The sequence below is a fragment of the Anolis sagrei genome, chromosome 2 (genome assembly GCF_037176765.1).
Source record: "Anolis sagrei isolate rAnoSag1 chromosome 2, rAnoSag1.mat, whole genome shotgun sequence".
NCBI lineage: Eukaryota > Metazoa > Chordata > Lepidosauria > Squamata > Dactyloidae > Anolis > Anolis sagrei.
The window spans coordinates 12,205,012-12,224,677 of NC_090022.1; the positions used below are offsets into that span (position 1 = coordinate 12,205,012).

Here is a 19,666-nt window from a genome sequence, read left to right on the forward strand (position 1 = left end):
CAAAGAGGTATCTAAGAACAGTTCCCAAAACTCTTCTTTCCTTCCTTCCCCGTCAAAAATCCTAACCTAACTCTTCAAACTCCAAACCGAACTGAACTCTGGCTGCATTAGCTCCTTTCTTTCCCTCTGACTCCGCCAATCTCTCTCCCCCCCCCCCCCCCCTTTTCCATAGCATTTCCAAGCCAGGCCTGTTACTGCCTTTACACCAACCTTGTAAGGTAGACTAATCTGTTACACTGTGGATTGAGTTTCTGGGTTTTAGCCTGCCACTTTTGGACTCTTGCTTGCTGAGGTGTTCCTGCAAGTACCTTTGTAGATCATAGAAAACCATTTCTTGCTTTAAGGTGTTGGCATACTGGCTGATATTTGAACAGGGGACAGGCTGGAGATATCAATGCTTTGGTCCTTTCATTACTGGGTGCTACTTCCTGGCAGGAAATGAGAGAAGCCTCCCTGCAGGATTGCAACACATCTGGGCATCCCCTGGGCAACGTCTTTGTAGATGGCTGATTCTCTCACACCAGAAACGACTCCCAAGTTATTTTTCACTGATGGCAGCCCTACTATGTATATATCTCAGGGGTTTTCTTGCTCGGAGAGGGGTTTGCTTTCTCCTTCCTCTGAGGTCAGCAGGGCCCACATTACACTAACAATATGTCCCTGGTTGTCAGACTCAGGGCTCTTCCAGACAGGCCCTATATTCCAAGGTACGATCCCAGGCTTTCCGCTTTAAACTGGATTATATGAGTCTGCATTGCCAGATAATCTGGGATAAGTAGAAAACCTGGGATCAGATTCCCACACAGCTGTATAAAATACACATTGAAGTAGATTATATGTCTGTGTGGACTTTTGGAAATCCAGACAGGAAGCAATCATTCAATGACAACTGCAATCTGGAACCTGGCCTTAAGTGAGAAATCAATTTGCCCAAAAAGAGAGAAAAAACAAACAAGACAATAATCATAGCAATTTTATTAAGATATTGCATCCACTCATTATCTTGGCTAATAAAGACGGCTAATAAAGACTCATCCCATCACTGTTAGAGAAGTTTTGGATTAACTTGGTCTAACTTCATACAATCTATGGACCTTGTAACAACCAACCAATATAGATCTTTTTTGTCTGTTAATGGAACTGACTGATGCAAATCAATCTAAATAAGAATACGTATGTGCCCCAATTAAACCACGTACAATCTCGCCTTGGAAAAGGGCGATTGTGGGGAATCTGCAGCTCTTTAAAATCCAAATCTCAAGGAATTGGACTACAATTTCCCGAAAATCCAAAAAACTATGCTGGGTTTATTCTCTTCTGGAAGCTGTAATAGGAAAAACAAAAAAGCTTGCAAACACTGCATGAGATGTGGGTCCAGCAGGTCTACTTATGGCAGGGGGTGGGGTCCAAACCACAAAACAGCACTTCGCTTCACTGCCAAGTCTTTCATCTTCATCTATCCTCACACTTCTTGGCTAGCACAATTATGGCATAGATATGTATGCTGTGTATACTGAGTTCCAAAGGAGTTTTGAAACATTTTCAGTTAAATTTTCCATGTCAACTGGGGGGGGGGGGGGGGGGATGTGTCAGCAATATTATAAATTAACTAGATTATTTTCCATTACAAAAATGTGATTCAAGCACTGAAAGGGTTAAATGAATGCAAAGACTCAGCAAAATCTGCAATTCTATAGAAGCAGGTGTGTCTGTAGTGTGGGAGGCCTCTGTGTTAGTTTGCCTCAGTGGGAGAAAGGTCTCAGTCTGTGAGAGAAGCCTCGGTAAGAGAAGGCCTCGTGTGTGAAGCTCCAGTGTGAAGGCTGAACTTTATTTGTGTCATGGAAACCTTCTTGTAAATAGTGCAACCATATTATTTTACTACAAAGAAGAGCCTCCTACGGAAGAAATAACATTGGTCTGTGTGTTTTTGTTTTTTTTATTACTTTTGGGCTACTGAGGCTGGGTCACGCTGCTGCTGAGTTACTCTGCTGTGCATTTATGGAGAAGGTCTTTTGTTTATAAACCCACTCGCCCAACAAAATGAACCTTCTGAGATGCTGCTTCTAAGCTCCTGGGAGTCAGATCTAGTTGATCTAGTTACAAATCAAGTCACAACAGTCTGGAGGTCCTTTCACTAACAACAGCCTGGAGTTCCTGGCGGGGAGATGGGATGGGATACAAATAAAGATGATGATGATAATGATCATTATTATTATTATTACACAAAATTTACTCCAGGCTGTGGAGGAGGATCTATCAGAGTGTTCCAAATTGCCCGATAATCACCCTCCATTTGCAGAGGCAAAAAACATCATCCATCCAACCAAAAAAAACAACAAAACAATGCTTCAGAACTACTTATTTCTCCCAGAAAGACGAGTAGGTTTGTGGTCATCTCTGTGACGCCAGATCTTTCTCCTCACACTCTTCCCACCAAAGAGTCTTAAATCTTCAGGTAAGATAAGATTACTTGTGCTCAAACCTCACACAAAATAAATCAAAATTCACTACTTAAAAGGTAAGTGATAAATATGTAAATACTTCTGTAAATCTGCATGTGAAACTTTTTTTCTGTTTGCATATCACACACACTGCCTACCACAAGCCGATAATGAAGTATAAGATTTTTACTTGCTCAAAGACAAAAGTATCTCTAAATTACAATTGTATACAAAACATTTCGTTTTACAAGACTTCATCACAAAAACCAACATTTGACCTTGAGGAGTGGATTCAAATTCAGAATTCCCTGTTCCAGCCCACATCACCAAACTGTTCTTTATGTAGCTGTAGAAATCATGGGTACTCACATTTATATTTCTATGTCTTACCGTTCAGATTATTTATTTACATCTCCAAATTCATGATTTTGTGTCCAGCATATTCAGTTACTCTACTTGAAATTTCCACAAAACCTTCTTATATTGTCATGAGAGAAGTTGATTAGTAATCCAATAAACCCAAAATTAATTATGAGTTTCAAAATCATGGAGCCCCCGGTGGCAGAGCTGAGCTGCTGAACTTTCTGACTGAAAAGGTTGGCGGTTTGAATACGGTGAGTGGGGTGAGCTTCCACTGTAGCCCTAGCTTCTGCCAACCTAGCAGTTTGAAAACATGCAAGTGGGAGTAGATCAACAGGTATCGCTTCAGCCGGAAGGTAACGGCACTCCATGCAGTCATGCCGGCCACATGATCTTGGAGGTGTCTACAGATGACGCCGGTTCTTCGGCTTAGAAATGGAGATGAGCACCAACCCCCAGAGTCAAACACAACTAGACTTAATGTCAAGGGGAAACCTTTACCTTTCAAAGTCATGTTACATGCTGTATGCCATTGAGTAATTTCTGACTTAGGGTGACCCTATTGTGGGGATTTCCTGGCAAGATTTCTTCAGAGCGAGTTTGCCATTGCTTTCCTTTGAAGCTGAGAGAATGTGATTTGTTCAAAAGCACCCATGGCTGAGCAGATTTAATCCTGGTCTTGAGAAAACAGTAAAATCCCGACTCTGGCTCAAATCATGTTAAGCTTGGTTTCTGGTTAAAACTCATTTTGACATCTAATCATGTGGGGTATCCTCTACAAAGGTCCCCTCTTTTTGTTATCTACTACTATGTTTTTTGAATGTAAAATACATAGTTTATCCAGAAAGTAAGGTTACAAGGCAAGTAGCTCTCATGGGGAATTTTCTCGGGGGAAGTTGATATCACTGCCATGCAGTACGGAAGCCAGCAGAAGCGAACGAGCAGTGCCAGTCATCAGCAACTCATCCACTAGCATTGTGGTGAAGGTTAGAGATGAGCATCCTCATTCAGTTTCCCTCCAAGTGCAAAGTTTCCACTGTAATGCGCCAACTAACTCCTAAGGGCATGAACACCACTGCAATTCATTGCGAAATCATTTCAGTTGATGGAGACAACATGTCAAGACAGCATGTGACAAATGGGTATGGAATATATTGTGAGACCACGAAGAAACTTCGCAGAGCCATCCAAAATGAACGTCGTGGGATGTTGACAGCAGAAGTCCGTCTCCTTCATGACAATGCATGTCCACACACCGCTCATGCAACACAAGAGTTACTGACTTCATTTGCTTGGGATGTTTGAAGCCACCCCTCTCACAGCCCTGATCTCACACTCAGTGACTATCATCTGTTCAATAAATTGAAGGAACTCTTGGGTGGAAAACACTTTTCCAACAACGAGGAAGTGAAAATCGAAGTGACGAACTGACTGAAAAAGGTGGAGGGAAATTTCTATGACACAGGCATCCAAAACTCGTCCCACGGATGACAAAATGTATTGACCTGAATGGCGATTATGTGGAAAAATAATGTAATACTTATGCTACAATCCATGTAAGTTTGATTAAAATATATTCATTCTTTGTATTTTTTAAAAAATCTTGTAACCTTACTTTCTGGATCTCCCTCGTATGATATTCTCTCTTAAAAAGAGCTTTTTTCACACTCAATGAATTCAAATGTGTGGTCCCTTTGGTGCAGCAACAGCAATAAAACCTAACAACAGAATTTCCGCATGCCAAGCATTTGTCAGGTCACCCCATATCAATATTTCTCAAATGAAAATCCACCTTTCACTGAAGCTCATTTTCCAGTTCATGTACTTATCCACTCTTCTTTCTGCCTGGGTTCTTTGATGTAAAAAAAAGGATTTAATACATTTACATTGTTCCTTCTCTCACTGATTACAGCATATTTGATAACAGGAGCCCTTGATGGCACAATGGGTTAAACCCTTGTGCCAGCAGGACTGAAGACCGACAGGTAACAAGTTCAAATTCGGGGAGATCGCGGATGAGCTCCCTTTGTCAGCTCCAGCTCCCCATGCAGAGAACCCTCTCACAAGGCTCCTGCTTCTTGGCAAGGGGTTGGACTGGATGGCCCATGAGGTCTCTTCCAACTCTATGATTCTATGATTCTAAGGATGGTAAAACATCAAAACATCCGGGTGTTCCCTGGGCAACGTCCTTGCAGAAAACCAATTCTCTCACACCAGAATCAACTTGCAGTTTCTCAAGTCGCTCCTGACATGAAAAAACAAAAAGTAATAGGTACCGCTTTGGCGGGAAGGTAACGGCACTGCATGCAGTCATGCCGGCCACATGACCTTGAAGGTATCTAAGGACAACACCGGCTCTTCAGCTTAGAAATGGAGATGAGCACCAACCCCCAGAGTCGGACACGACTGGTCTAACTGTCAGGGGAAAACCTTTACCTTTACGTATGAGTGAATTTCTGCGAATGTCATAAGATGTGTGCAATGATGGGAGGACTTTCCACATTCATGTGTACAAACTCTTTCGAGTCAAATATGGCGTCGTCCCCGACTGTCACGATTTCCACCTCGGAGACGTTCCAGTGGTTTGTGGCGGCCTGATGAGCAGTGAGGCTTTTCCTCCAGCTGAAGCTCTTCCCGCATTCAGAGCACTGGAAGGGCTTCTCCCCGGTGTGGATGATCTGATGGCGGGTGAGATCGATCTTCTGGCTGAAGCTCTTCCCGCACTCCGAGCACTTGAACGGCTTCTCCCCCGTGTGAACGGCCTGGTGGCGGACAAGGAGCGACTTCTGACCAAAGCTCTTTTCACACTGGGAGCATTTGAACGGTTTCTCTCCCCTGTGCATTTTCAAATGGTATGTGAGCTTGGTCTTCTGGCTGAAGCGTTTGCCGCACTCCAAGCAATGGAAGGGCTTCTCCCCAGTGTGAGTCGCCTCGTGGTGGACGAGGAGAGACTTCTGGCTGAAGCAGCGCCCGCACTCCAAGCACTCGAACGGCTTCTCTCCCGTATGTGTTCTCTGGTGGCAAGTGAGGTGCGTCTTCCGGCTGAAGCTCTTCCCGCACTCCATGCACTTGAACAGCTTTTCCCCGGTGTGGGTTGCCTGATGGCCAAGGAGGTTTGTCTTCTGGCTGAAGCTCTTCCCACACTCCAGGCACTGGAACGGCTTCTCCCCGGTATGAATGGCTTGGTGGCAAGTGAGGTTGGTCTTCCGGCTGAAGCTCTTCCCACACTCCAAGCACTTGAACAGCTTCTCCCCTGTGTGAGTTGTTTTATGCCCAATGAGGTTTGCCTTCTGGCTGAAGCTCTTCCCGCACTCCAAGCATTTGAACGGCTTCTCCCCAGTGTGAATTCTCTGGTGACAAGTGAGGTCCGCCTTCTGGCTGAAGCTTTTCCCGCACTCCAAACACTTATAGGGTCTCACCCCGGTGTGAACGGCTTGATGACGAGTAAGGTCTGCCTTCTGGCCAAAGCTCTTCCCGCACTCCAAGCAACCAAACGGTTTCTCCCCCGTGTGAATCGTTTGGTGGCGAGTGAGGATCGACCTCTGAGTGAAGCTCTTCCCACACTCCAAGCACGGGAAGGGTTTCTCCCCTGTGTGGACCGCTTGGTGAGAAGCGAGGTGGGCCTTCTCGCTGAAGCTCTTCCCACACTCCAGGCACTTGAACGGCTCGGGGTTCATTGGCATCGTCTGATGGGAAATCAAGCCCTTCCAAACACTGGCAATCTCTCCGTAATCGCCGCCTTTGAACAGCATCTCTCCTTCACTGCTTTCTGTGCGACAATTCAGGCTTGTTTTACAGCTGATGCTTCTCCCAGACGGAAGATAAATACATTCCTTTTCATCGCCCGTTGAAATCCCACTGCTCTCCGCACCCTGTGCCAAGGCTTTCTCCCCACTCTTCTCGTTTCTTCCATTCTCCTCCGTCTGTTTGTATGTGGCTCTTTCAGAGAGCAGTCTGCATGTCTCCACTTCGTTTTCACTCAATCGTCCATCACCAGCTGGAAGGAAGGGAGAGAAAGAACAGATCAGAGCACAAAAGACAAACTTATTCATGTCCGCTGCGCCTTTGGCGAGTAGGTGCACAACATGACATTATTATTTACATTTATTTACAGTATTTCTATACCGCTTTTCTCACCCTTAGGGGGACTCAAACGCTTTTGCCACTGGAATACACGCCCTCCAAATGGGAAGTTTAGCTTCACAACTCTGCTTGTTTTTAAGAGTTCCCTGCAAACAACCTGCTCCTATTTTTTATCTCATTAGATTTTAATCGTTTTATCTTGTACATGTGGCCTGCCCGTTGTTATCGTGATTGTGTTTATTAGAATGTTATTTTATGACTATGTTATACTTTTTTTCTATGTAATTTTGATGATGCTTTTTGTTGTTTATGCTTTGCTTTTATTTTGCTGTAATATGTTGTCCGGGCTTGGCCCCATGTAAGCCGCTCCGAGTTCCCATTGGGGAGATGGTGGCGGGGTATAAATAAAGTTTATTATTTTATTTATTATTATGTCCTTTGTTCCTATTCAGCATTAATCTCTGCTCAGACCCTCCTTCTTCTCTGAAAGCCAGCTGCACTAAGATTGTATCAAGGGGTGCAGGGGTTTTACTTATGGATAGTTACATCTCACAGAGTATTTGAGGACCAGGACAGCCGTAGGGAGACAAAAGTGCTTGTTTATAAAGCTATTGTCCTCCCAACCCTGCTATATGCCTGCAAGACGTGGACTGCCTACAGACCTCACATGCAACTCCTGGAACGATTACATCGGTGTTGCCTCCGGAAAATCCTGCAAATCTCTTGGGAAGACAAGCAGACAAATGTTAGCGTGCTGGAAGAAGCAAAGACCACCAGCATTGAAGCGTTGGTCCTCTGCCATCAACTCCACAGGACTGGCCACATTGTTTGGATGCCTGACCACCATCTCCCAAAGCAGGTGCTCTGCTCTGAACTCAAGAATGGAAAATGCAATGTTGGTGGGCAGGAAAAGAGATTTAAAGATGGGCTCAAAGCCAACCTTAAAAACTCTGAAACAAACACCGAGAACTGGGAAACCCTGGCCCTTGAGCGCTCCAGCTGGAGGTCAGCTGTGACCAGCAGTGCTGTAGAATTGGAAGAGGCACAAATGGAGGCTGAAAGAGAGAAACGTGCCAAGAGGAAGGCGTGTCAAGCCAACCCCGACCAGGACCGCCTTCCACCTGGAAACCGATGCCCTCACTGCGGGAGAACATGCAGGTCAAGAATCAGGCTCCACAGTCACCTACGGAACCACTGCCAGGACACCGATCTTGGAAGACAACAATCCTACTCAAATGAAGAATCACCTAAGTAAGTAAGGATGGAGACACAGTGGCTGTTGGAGGAGGCAAAGCAGGGCTGAAGGGGACCTGTAGTGGAGACTCCAGTATCCCCCACCCAAAGGTGTCCCATCTGAACCTCACCTCACCCACTGTGCCCTTTTCCTGTGAAGAGAGACTCAGCCCCTTTTACTATAGTCGGACCGAAAGAGAGCTCCAATGCTATTTTCTGGCATATTTGATCAATGTATTGTCGAAGGCTTTCATGGCCAGAATCACTGGGTTGTTGTAGGTTTTTTCCGGGCTATATGGCCATGTTCTAGAGGCATTTTCTCTGTCATTTCACCTGCATCTATGGCAAGCATCCTCAGAGGTAGTGAGATCTGTTGGAACTAGGAAAAGGGGTTTATATATCTGTGGAATGAAGAGGGTGGGACAAAGGACTCTTGTCTACTGGAGCTAGGTGTGAATGTTTCAACTGAACACCTTGATTAGCATTTGATGGCCTGGCAGTGCCTGGGGCAATCTTTTGTTGAGAGGTGATTAGATGTCCCAGATTGTTTCTTCTCTGTTGTTCTGCTGTTGTAATTTTAGAGTTTTTTTAATACCGGTAGCCAGATTTTGTTCGTTTTCAAATGAACAATGCCTCTAGAACATGGCCAGATCTGATCAAGCCTAAGGATGGGGGAGACTTACCCGGAGACATCATCATCATCCCCAGAATCTCCTCTGTCACTTCGCAATGAAGAGCCCTTTGGCCAAGGTCCAGCATGGCCCACTCCTCGTCCGTGAAATACACAGCCACCTCTTCAAAAGTCACCTGGAGAAAGACAGGTTATCTGTGAGACGAACCATGTTAGAAATGTGAAGATGGCCATTTGGGGGCTGCTGAAAGGAACTTAAAAAGGGGGAAGGGAACAGAGTGGCTGGAATGGCCCACAACAGCATTCCCTGCCCCAGGACCAGGCCAGCTGAACGGAAGGGAAGGAAAAGAGGCCAAGGATAAGGTGCAGGGGGCATGGAAACACAAGCTGACCCCCTCTTGGCTGACCAGAGATGCTCTCCCCTACCTGATTCAGTCTTGCCGGAGCTGCCTTGGATTCATCACCATTCAGAGATGTGCTTGTACAGGCAGGCCCCGCTGATATTCCAACTCCTGCAAGAAACAGAAGAAAAGGAGGGATAGCCACCATTTCCCCACATTTTTGACTGATGTCTTTCAATATTCACTAAAAAGGGGTAAATCCGTACTTATAGACACAAACACCTGGAAGGTAAATGAAAAAACCAAGGCTATCTGATGTCGGCACAGCACATAAACAATCTAAATAAATGCATGCCAAATCTTCCTGGGAAAACCACACGGCCAAAGTAAGTTTGCAGGAAAAAGGATCAAAATTTGGGAGAGAAGGGAATGGAACGGACTCATTAAAGGAAGATGTTCAGGAAGGAAAGGCAGGTTATGAACAAGATAATAATAATAATTATTATTATTTATTTATTTATTTATTTTATCGTGTCATCAGCAACCAGACATTTGTATAATAATAATAATAATAATAATAATAATAATAATGACATACTGTGTTTTTAATAATAATAATAACAACAAAAATAATAATAACAATAATAATAACAGTGACATTGTGTTTTTGTGTCAGAATAATAATAATAATAATAATAATAATAATATATTGTCAAAGGCTTTCATGGCTGGAATCACTAAGTTCTTGTGGGTTTTTTCGGGCTATATGGCCATGTTCTAGAGGCATTCTCTCCTGATGTTTCGCCTGCATCTATGGCAAGCATCCTCAGACCTCACCTCTGAGGATGCTTGCCATAGATGCAGGCGAAACGTCAGGAGAAATGCCTCTAGAACATGGCCATATAGCCCGAAAAAACCCACAAGAACTTAATAATAATAACTACAACAACAACACTACCTCTCCCCAATAACAACACTAGCCCTCACTACCTCTGAGGATGCTTGCCATAGATGCAGGCGAAATGTCAGGAGAGAATGCAAACATGGCCATATAGTCCGAAAAAGCCTACAACAACCCAGTGATTCCAGCCATGAAAGCCTTTGACAATGCAATAATAACAACTGCACATAAGCACAATTGGCGCTGACAAAACTACCACCTGTCAGCTGCAAAAGGCCACCCGACTGGGATCTGCACGCATTATTCGCTGATACATCACATACAGGGAAAGTGTCCAACGTGTGATCCAATACAACAACCAGCAGAGTGATCTTGTTTGCTGTGTACTAATCTTGTTGTGTTTCAAATAATAATAGTAATAATAATAATAATAATAATAATAATAATAATAGAACTGCAAAGACTCTGGCACAAGGCAGTAAAGGTGGTCCCAATGATGATCAGCACACTGGGAGAAGTGCCTAAAGACCTTGGCCTGCACTTCAAAACAATAGGTGCTGACAAAATTCCCACCTGTCAGCTGCAAAAGGCCAACCTACTCAGATCTCCATGCATTATTTGCTGATATATGACACAGTTATAGATACTTGGAAAGTCCTTGACATGTGATCAAATACAAAAGCCAGCATAGCGATCTTGTTTGCTGTGTACTAATCTAGTTATGTATCTCATAATAACAGTAATAATAATAATAATAATAATAATAATAATAATGCAATAATAATAAAACTTTATTTGTAGATTCCCCTATCTTCCTGAAGGGACTCAGGGTGGTTCTGTAGGTTTGTTTTTAAGTTGAATTTGTATTTAAGTTGGAATAGGTTTTTTTAAGTGTATTTCCAGACATTTTTTTTAGTTTTGTTTAGCATAGGGGAGAGAGTGTCAACACCCCTGTGGCGTTTGTTCTGATGTCTGTGTCCCTGTTTTCAGACAGGAAACAATCAGGGACAACTAACACATCCCAACAAAGGATTCCCCCAGGCAGGAAGCAGCCAGGCTTTGAAGCTGCAATGCCATTAAATGGTAATCAAGGTTGTCAATTACAACATTCACACTTGCCTCAAGCAGACAGGAGTTCTTTCTCCCACCCAGGATATCATTCCCCAGATATATAAACCCCACTTGCCTAGTTTCCACTAGACCTCACAACCTCTGAGGATGCCTGCCATAGATGTGGGCAAAATGTCAGGAGAGAATGCTTCCGGAACATGGCCAGACAGCCCGGAAAACTCATAGCAATCCAGTGATTCCAGCCATGAAAGCTTTCAACAATTCTCACAGTGATCAGGATAGAATGAAACATTTAAAACAATCCATACTGCCCAGTTATTTCAGGCACACAGCTTATCCTCTCTATCCAGATCCTGCACCCAACTTTAAACCATAAAGTATTCAAAATGCAACACTTGATTTTGCCATTTCATATAAAGACAACCTTTTACTACACCAGTGTATCTAAAGCAGACATAGGCAAACTATGGCCCTCCCTCCAGGTGTTTTGGACTTCAACTCCTGTTAGGAATTCTGGGAGTTGAAGTCCAAAACACCTGGAGGGAGGGCTGAAGTTTGCTTATGCCTGATCTAAAGGGACTTGAGCATCAAGAGATTTGAGTATCCACAGGGAAAGGGATCCTGGAACGAAAGTCCAGTGTATACTACTGTGCTTGAAGGGAGGGGGCCATGCAGAAAAAGATCCTGATAGTCCTTACTTATTGGGCTGGGCTCTCCATTGACATCTTGCACCATCCAAGCGGGATGTAGGGTCTGACCGGGCTCCAAAGGACTCTTTCCCATCTCACCCATCTCTTGATCAGTTGAGCGCTGCACCGGAAGCAGAAGGCAGGAGAGGAAAGAAAAAGTAAAACCAGAAGATGAAACAAGGTGGACAAGGTTGGCATTACCACTCGGAATGATTTCCAGAGAAAAGGAAGGCAACGCCATTATCAAGCATCACTCTGTTATTCATTTACATCCCATATTTTTTCCCAGGAGAGGACTTCCAGGTTGCTTACTCGCAGTGGTTCTCAACCTGGGGTCCCCAGATGTTTTTGACCTTCAACTCCCATAAATCCTAACAGCTGGGGAACTGGCTGGGATTTCTGGGAGTTGTAGGCCAAAAACATCTGGGGACCCCAGGTTGAGAACCAGCCTTAGAGCACCTGAAACAACTACCCTCCCTCCCAATAATGAAAGCATACAGCAAATAAGTTATCTACAGAGAACAATTTAGAACACAGAGATTAAATGAATGTAATGCAATAGAACAGCACATTTCAAGGCTATTTAAAGGTCTGTTAAAATTCAGTTTTTATTTACTGGATGAATTAATTAATTAATTAATTGATGAGGGTTGAATAAAAAGTAATGCCTCCAATCTTTGTTACTTGGGTTTGGATGGTGATATTTTAATAAATCAAATGCAGAAATAATCTTTAGACTCTGCTCTTTAACTACCACTATTCACTTTTCCACATAATCCCCAGACAATCGGATAAATTTCTGCCAACAATGAACAAGTTTTCTGAAGCCGTCATGGAAGAAATTGGCACTCTGTTTCCGCAACTCACCGTGCACAGATCTTCCAATAGCCAAGCAAAGCAATAATGTGACCCACACGCTCTTATGAAATGCCGATTATGCTTGAAATTTCTCTCTGAGTGATACGACAATCCTCCTGAATCAATCTGTCAATGTTTTGCTTGTGAAAGTCGGTAGTTGCTGTCGCAGGACATCCACATTTTAGTTTGTCACGCAGTCAGATATTCCCACCTCAACATCTTTAAACTTACTCGCCCAATGATGCACAGTACTCACACCAACACAATCACCATAAACAGCTTGTGTTCTCTGATGAATCTCCTTTGAGGTGACACCGTCTGCTGTCAAGAATTCAATGACAGCACATTGCTTAAGTCGCATTGACCGAATGTTTGCACAGGGTTCCATACTTCGCATTTTAACAACACAACCGTTCAATGCTAAGGCTTCCCGCCAAAATGGAACTGTAGAGGAGAGTCTACCAAATAAGCCAGTACCTGCCACATACCAGTACTGCCATCTGTTGAGGACTTATGAAGGTGGAGGCATTACTTTTCATTCAACCCTCGTACCATACTTGCATCCCATCTTTCTCATCCCCAAAGGGGCCTCAGGGCTGACTTACAAAGGCAACAATTCAATGCCGCACATACACATGCGTCGATGAATAAACAAAAACATTAAAAACCAACCATGCTCTTGTTACATCGAGAATAGACTACTGCAACATGCTCTACCTTTTGGACAATTTCAACAGAAAGGAAGAAACCATGAAAATGAACAAAATCTGGCTACTAGTATTAAAAAACTCTAAAATTATAATAGTAAATAAGGAACAACTCTCAAACACAAGGGAACTCCAGACAAGAAACATTCAGAGATAGCTAATCTCCAATCAACAAAGGATTCCCCCAGGCAGTAACAAGTCACACCTAAAAACTGTCAGGTCATCAAATGCTAATCAAGGTGGCCAATTGAAACATTCACAGCTAGTTCCAGCAGACAAGAGTTCTTTCTCCCACCCTGGACTTTCCACAGATATATAAACCCAATTTTCCTAGTTTCCAACAGACCTCACAATCTCTAAGGATGCCTGCCATAGATGCAGGCGAAACGTCAGAAGAGAATGCCCCTAGAACATGGCCATACAGACCGAAAAACCTACAACAAGCCAAAAGAACCTTTGCTTTAAAGTTATTGAAAAGTTATTGATAATATATTACTCTGCTCACATTTGCATGTTTTCAAACGGCTAGGTTGGCAGAAGCTGGGGCTAACAGCAGGAGCTCACCCTGATCCCCAGATTCGAACTGCCAACCTTTTGGTCAGCAAGTTCAGCAGATCAGCAGTTTAACCTACTGCGCCACCAGGGGATACTTAACCAACATTCAAATTGAGCTTTTTCCCAACCTCTTGGAAATTTTTTAAGTAGCCACAACTTTTTACTTCAGGAATTACTCTTGTCTATCTGTATTACATAATTTCAGCCACAATCCAGCCTGATGTCTACAAAAAGAATATCTCTTTTTGTGTCCTTATTGCAGTGGTGTCCAACTTGTGGCCCTCCAGGTGTTTGGGACTCCAGCTCCCAGAATTCCTTGACATTAAACAACTTGGCTAGGGCAGTGGTTCTCAACCTGTGGGTCCCCAGATATTTTGGCCTTCAACTCCCAGAAATCCTAACAGCTGGTAAACTGGCTGGGATTTCTGGGAGTTGTACGCCAAAACACCCGTGGACCCACAGGTTAGCCCACTGGGCTAGGGTTTCTGGGAGTGAGGCCCAAACATCTGGAAGGCTACAAGTTTGACACCTCGGCCTTATTGGATCACCTGATCCCTCCTTCCGCTCTCAAAATCCCACCGCTTGGCATCAAATTAGTATGACCAAGATGAAACACGCTCACCTGCTGTGTCTTCTTTTCTGCCTGACTCATAAGGAAGCCTTCTGCCAAGGCCACTGCTTGGCAAGGGGTCTCTGGCCTACAGTCCCTCACCCACTCCTCCATCTCTGGAGGAAGGATGGCCAGGAACTGCTCCAGGACCACCAGGTCCACAAAATGAGCCGTGGCATGTTCCTCTTGCTTCAGCCACTGGCGGCAGAGAGAATGGAGACGGCTGCAAACCGCTCGGGGTCCCAATGCCTCTTGGTACTCAAACTGCACAAAGTGCTGGTGCAGGGCGTCCGGACTAAGCGCATTCTCCCCCAGGTTCTTCTCCATCGTTTTTCCAGAGGATTCCCCTTTGTGCTCAGCCTGAATAGGATCAAGGCCTTCTCCTAACTCATAACAAGCTGCATCTGGCTTCTCCATTTTGATTCTTTTCTCCCAGGCGGTTCCCAACATAGCCAAAGAAATATGTTCCTCTCCTGCCATGTTCTGTTTCACGCAAAGTTACTGAGGATGCCGAGGCCTACAAAGAAAACAAAGTTTCCTGTGAATTAGCAATTCTGAAGACCCTCTTGAGGCAAGAGGCTGTTTCACCGTCATATTCAGACGGGAAAGCAATTCCCTTTTCTATACAAAACACAATTACCTTCAACTCAAAAGATGAACTAGGGATAGGTAGGGGATAGATAGCTTGCCTGCTTTCTTAGACACAACCAATCATCATCATCATCATCATCATCATCATCAAAGCCAGAATTGAAAAGTCGACGACAGATCCCAAGTGTAGATGAAACAATAGATCATATCCTCAGCTGCTGCAAGAAGATCGTGCAGACAGACTACAAGCAGAGGCATAACACCATTGCTCAGATGATTCATTGGAACAACAAATGCCATCTGCCTGCTACAAAGAACTGGTGGGATCACAAGCCGGAAAAAGTTACAGAAAATGAAAACGTCAAACTTCTGAATTCAGACAGAGTTTTGGAGCACAATACTCTTGACCTCATGATCATGTTAAAAAACAAAGTATGGATCGATGTTGCAATCCCAGGTGACAGCAGGATTGAAGAGAAACAACTGGAAAAATTGACACAATATGAGGATTTAAAGATTGAACTGCAAAGACTCTGGCACAAGCCAGTCAAGGTGATCGGCACACTGGGTGCAGTGCCTAAAGACCTTGGCCTGCACTTAAACACAATCAGCCACCTTACTGGGATCTGCACGCATTATTCACTGATACATCACACAGTCCTAGACACTTGGGAAGTGTAATTCAATACAAGAGCCAGCAGAGTGTTGTGTTTCAAATAATAATAATAATTATTATTATTGTGCAGTTTTCTGGCATTGTATATTTCTGCCGCTTCTGTGATTGTTCATTTGTATTTTGAGTCTATAGCCCACTTGTCGATGGATATCTGGAATCAGCAACATCCACCACGGTCCTTTTTATCCTGAGCGTTGACCAAGCCAGTATAGACTTTGTTTTGGTTTGTTTCTCCATAATGCTAATGGGTTAGGTGCTCATAGTTCCACTCCTAGGCTGAGACCTCACTGGCTTGGTTGAAGCTGCTAGTAATGACACTACCGCCAGCACAGCTATCAGCATCCTTGGAGCAGTTAAGCCCCCCACCACGACAAGGTGGAACCCATCGGGGGGGGGGGGGGGGAGAGATCTCAGCCAGCAATTGTAATAATAATACAATATTATAATTATATATTTACATTACATGTAATATTACTAATAATATTACAATATAATGGTATAGTGCAATATAGTAATATATAATACTGATATTGTACTATTCTAATAATATAATATATTGTATGAAAATATATCTTGTAAGCCGCTCAGAGTCCCCTTCGGGGTGAGAAGGGTGGCATATAAATACTGTAAATTAATTAATTAATTAATTTGGAAGCAATAAACATTTACAAAATTACGATCTGTCAACTGCAAAAGGCCACCTTACTTGGATCTGCACGCATCATTCGAAAATACATCACACAGTCCTAAACGCTTAGGAAATGTTCGACTTGTGATTTTTTGATACGAAATCCAGCATATTTATCTCATTTGCTGTGACATAATGTGTTTTTGTGTCAGTAAAATAATAATAATAATAATAATAATAATAATAATAATCTTTATTTATATTCCCCTTTATCACCTTGGAGCAGGAAGGAATACATTTATAAAGCAAACCTTCTATGCCTTTTACACATATGACATACAATACACAGATACGGTAAAGGCCTTCCCCTTTTCCATCTCTGGAGTCTGGAGGCAATGCTCAACTTCCAACCATGGGGAGGTGCTCTTGCTTCATTTTCCATGCTGAAGGAGCCTGCTGTCTGTAGACATCTCTGATCTTTTTACCGGCATGTCTGCATGGGGCATGCTTTTGCCTTCCCGCCAAGGATCTACTCGCTTTCGAACTGTTAGGTTGGCAGAAGACCCTTGTGGGATGCAGCATTCCTCCAAAATGCTCTGCCCCTCTCAATTCACTGCCTTCTCTCTTTGACTGGCTCTACACTGAAGAATTAATGCAGTTTGACACCGCTTTAGCTGTCACTGCTCGTTGCTAAGAAAACCTGGGATTTGTAGCTTGATGAGGCAACAGTACTCTTGGACAGAAAAGGCTAAAAGCTATGTAAAATTACAACTATAAAATAGGAAACCACACTGGAGGTTGGATTGCCTGAATTTTGTTTTCCAGCTGTGGTTAGTTGAATCTGTGAGTGGTGAAGCCATGGAAGTCTAACTGTAGTACTGTATTTCTTTGATTCCAAGGCACAATTGATTTTAAGATGCACATTAATTTAAGTACTACCAACAGGGGAAAAAAGTTTTGTTTATATGTAGAAAGCACCTATGATTCCTACTACAGGCACAATGGAGGACCTCCTTGCAGCAACACCAGAGGCACTCCAAGTGGCCAGATACTGGTCAAAGGACATTTAATCAACTACCAAGCTTGCAAACTTTGTGTTTTGTCTATTTGTTTGTTTGTCTGTTTGTTTTGTTAAAAATGTAATACAACTGTCTGGTTGCTCCTGACATGATAAATAAATAAACCTGTGATTCTAAGACATGCCCCATTTTTAGATACGTTTATATGGGGGGTGGGTATCAGCACCAACCCAAACATAGCTCCATATCATATTATATAGATTTTTTTATATGAAACAAAGTTTGTGTACATTAAACCACCAGAAAGCAAAACTATGGCATTAGAGTTTGGAACACTTCTGGATAAGGAATGCTCAATCTGTATATTTTAGGCAACACGCTAAGGCAACAAGCTAAAACACATTTTGCCCCAAACATCATAAATCACAATCTTTCACAGAACAATGGGTTCAAATTGCAGGAAAAGAAATCCCACCTAAAAATAAGGAAGAACTTCCTGATGGTAAGAGCTATTGAGCAGTGGAATATTCTGTTGCCTGTAAGTGCGATGCAGGCTCCTTCTCTGAAGGTTGCTATGCAGAAGCTGGATGGCCATCTGTCGGGGGTGCTTTGATTGTGTCTTCCTGCATGGCAGAAAGGGGATTATTATTATCATCATCATCATCATCATAGAATCACAGAGTTGGAAGAGACTTCAAGAAGCCGTGCAGTCCAACCCCCTGCCAAGATGCAGGAAAATCACATTCAAAGCACCCTGACAGATAGCCATCCAGCCTCTGCTTAAAAGCCTCCAAAGAAGGAGCCTCTATCACATGCCGTGTGCTATGACAGACAGCAATACAACAAAAACAAGCAATTAGAAAAACAATGCAAATAAATTAAAGTAGGCTAAAACATGTGGTCAATCAGCCTCATAAGGCACCCAAGAAGCTGATAAAATTTCTCTCTCCTTCTCTCTCTGTGTATGTGTGTGTATACACACACACACACACACAAGCTGTCCCCTGCCACGTGTTGCTGTGGGCCAGTGTGTATATGTGCTTTGTGCATGTATATATTTGTGTATATGTGTGTTTGCGTATGTGTACGTGTGTGGTTTTGTGCATGCGTTGCAATGTATTTTTTATTTTTGGCTTTTAAAGTCTCTTCTGCTGTATTTTCCAGTATTTGTATGAGTGATGGTCACTCGTTGGCCTGATAAGTGTATTGTGTCCAAATTTGGTGTCCATTCGTCCAGTGGTTTTTGAGTTACGCTAATCCCACAAATGAACATTACATCTTTATTTATATAATAATAATAATAATAATAATATTTATTTATACCCCGCTACCATATCCCCAGGGGAATCGGTGCAGCTTACATGAGGCCGAGCCCAGAATACAACAGTACAAATTAAATTAAATTAAATTACTTTATTTGTATACCGCTCTTCTCAGCCCTTAGACGACTCAGAGCGGTTTACAACAATTTAGGCATACACAATACAAAATCATTAAGCATTTAAAAGCAATTGCATCACAAATCATTAAACATCAATATCAATACATCACTACATCAATATAACAAATCCATCAGGAATCCCACTGGAGCATTGCAGCGCACCCAAATACCTGGGAGTCACTCTGGACCGTGCTCTGACCTACAAGAAGCACTGCCTGAACATCAAGCAAAAAGTGGGCGCTAGAAACAATATCATACGAAAGCTGACTGGCACAACCTGGGGATCACAACCAGATACAGTGAAGACATCTGCCCTTGCGTTATGCTACTCTGCTGCTGAGTATGCATGCCCAGTGTGGAACACATCTCACCACACTAAAGCAGTGGATGTGGCTCTTAATGAGACATGCCGCATTATCAAGGGGTGCCTGCGCCCTACACCACTGGAAAAATTACACTGTCTAGCCGGTATTGCACCACCTGACATCCGCCGGGAAGTAGCAGCCAATAGTGAAAGGACCAAGGCAGAGACATCTCCAGCTCATCCCCTGTTTGGGTACCAGCCAGCACGTCAACGACTTAAATCTAGAAATAGTTTTCTAAGATCTACAGAGACACTCGCTGGAACACCTCAGCAAGCGAGAGTCCAAAAGTGGCAGGCTCAAACCCAGAACCTCAACCAATGGCTGATACCAAACGAGAGACTCCCTCCTGGGCACACAGAGGACTGGGCGACCTGGAAGGCACTGAACAGACTGCGCTCTGGCACCACGAGATGCAGAGCCAATCTTAAGAAATGGGGCTACAAAGTGGAATCCTCGACATGCGAGT

At 43.4% G+C, this 19,666-nt stretch overlaps 1 protein-coding gene across 1 annotated transcript in view; it reads right to left on the bottom strand.

The window, feature by feature from the left end:
* Positions 1-957: 957 nt before the first annotated feature.
* Positions 958-19,666, bottom strand: part of LOC132765756 (zinc finger protein 721-like) — a 55,515-nt gene continuing 36,806 nt past the window's right edge. The window contains exons 7-11 of the mRNA XM_067463807.1: positions 14,493-14,975; positions 11,760-11,871; positions 9,175-9,260; positions 8,801-8,924; positions 958-6,798 (exon numbers count right to left, since the gene is read on the bottom strand). Of these exons, the coding sequence (XP_067319908.1) occupies positions 5,267-6,798; positions 8,801-8,924; positions 9,175-9,260; positions 11,760-11,871; positions 14,493-14,975 (2,337 nt within the window). The 3' untranslated portion in view covers positions 958-5,266. The remainder of the gene's footprint in view (positions 6,799-8,800; positions 8,925-9,174; positions 9,261-11,759; positions 11,872-14,492; positions 14,976-19,666) is intronic.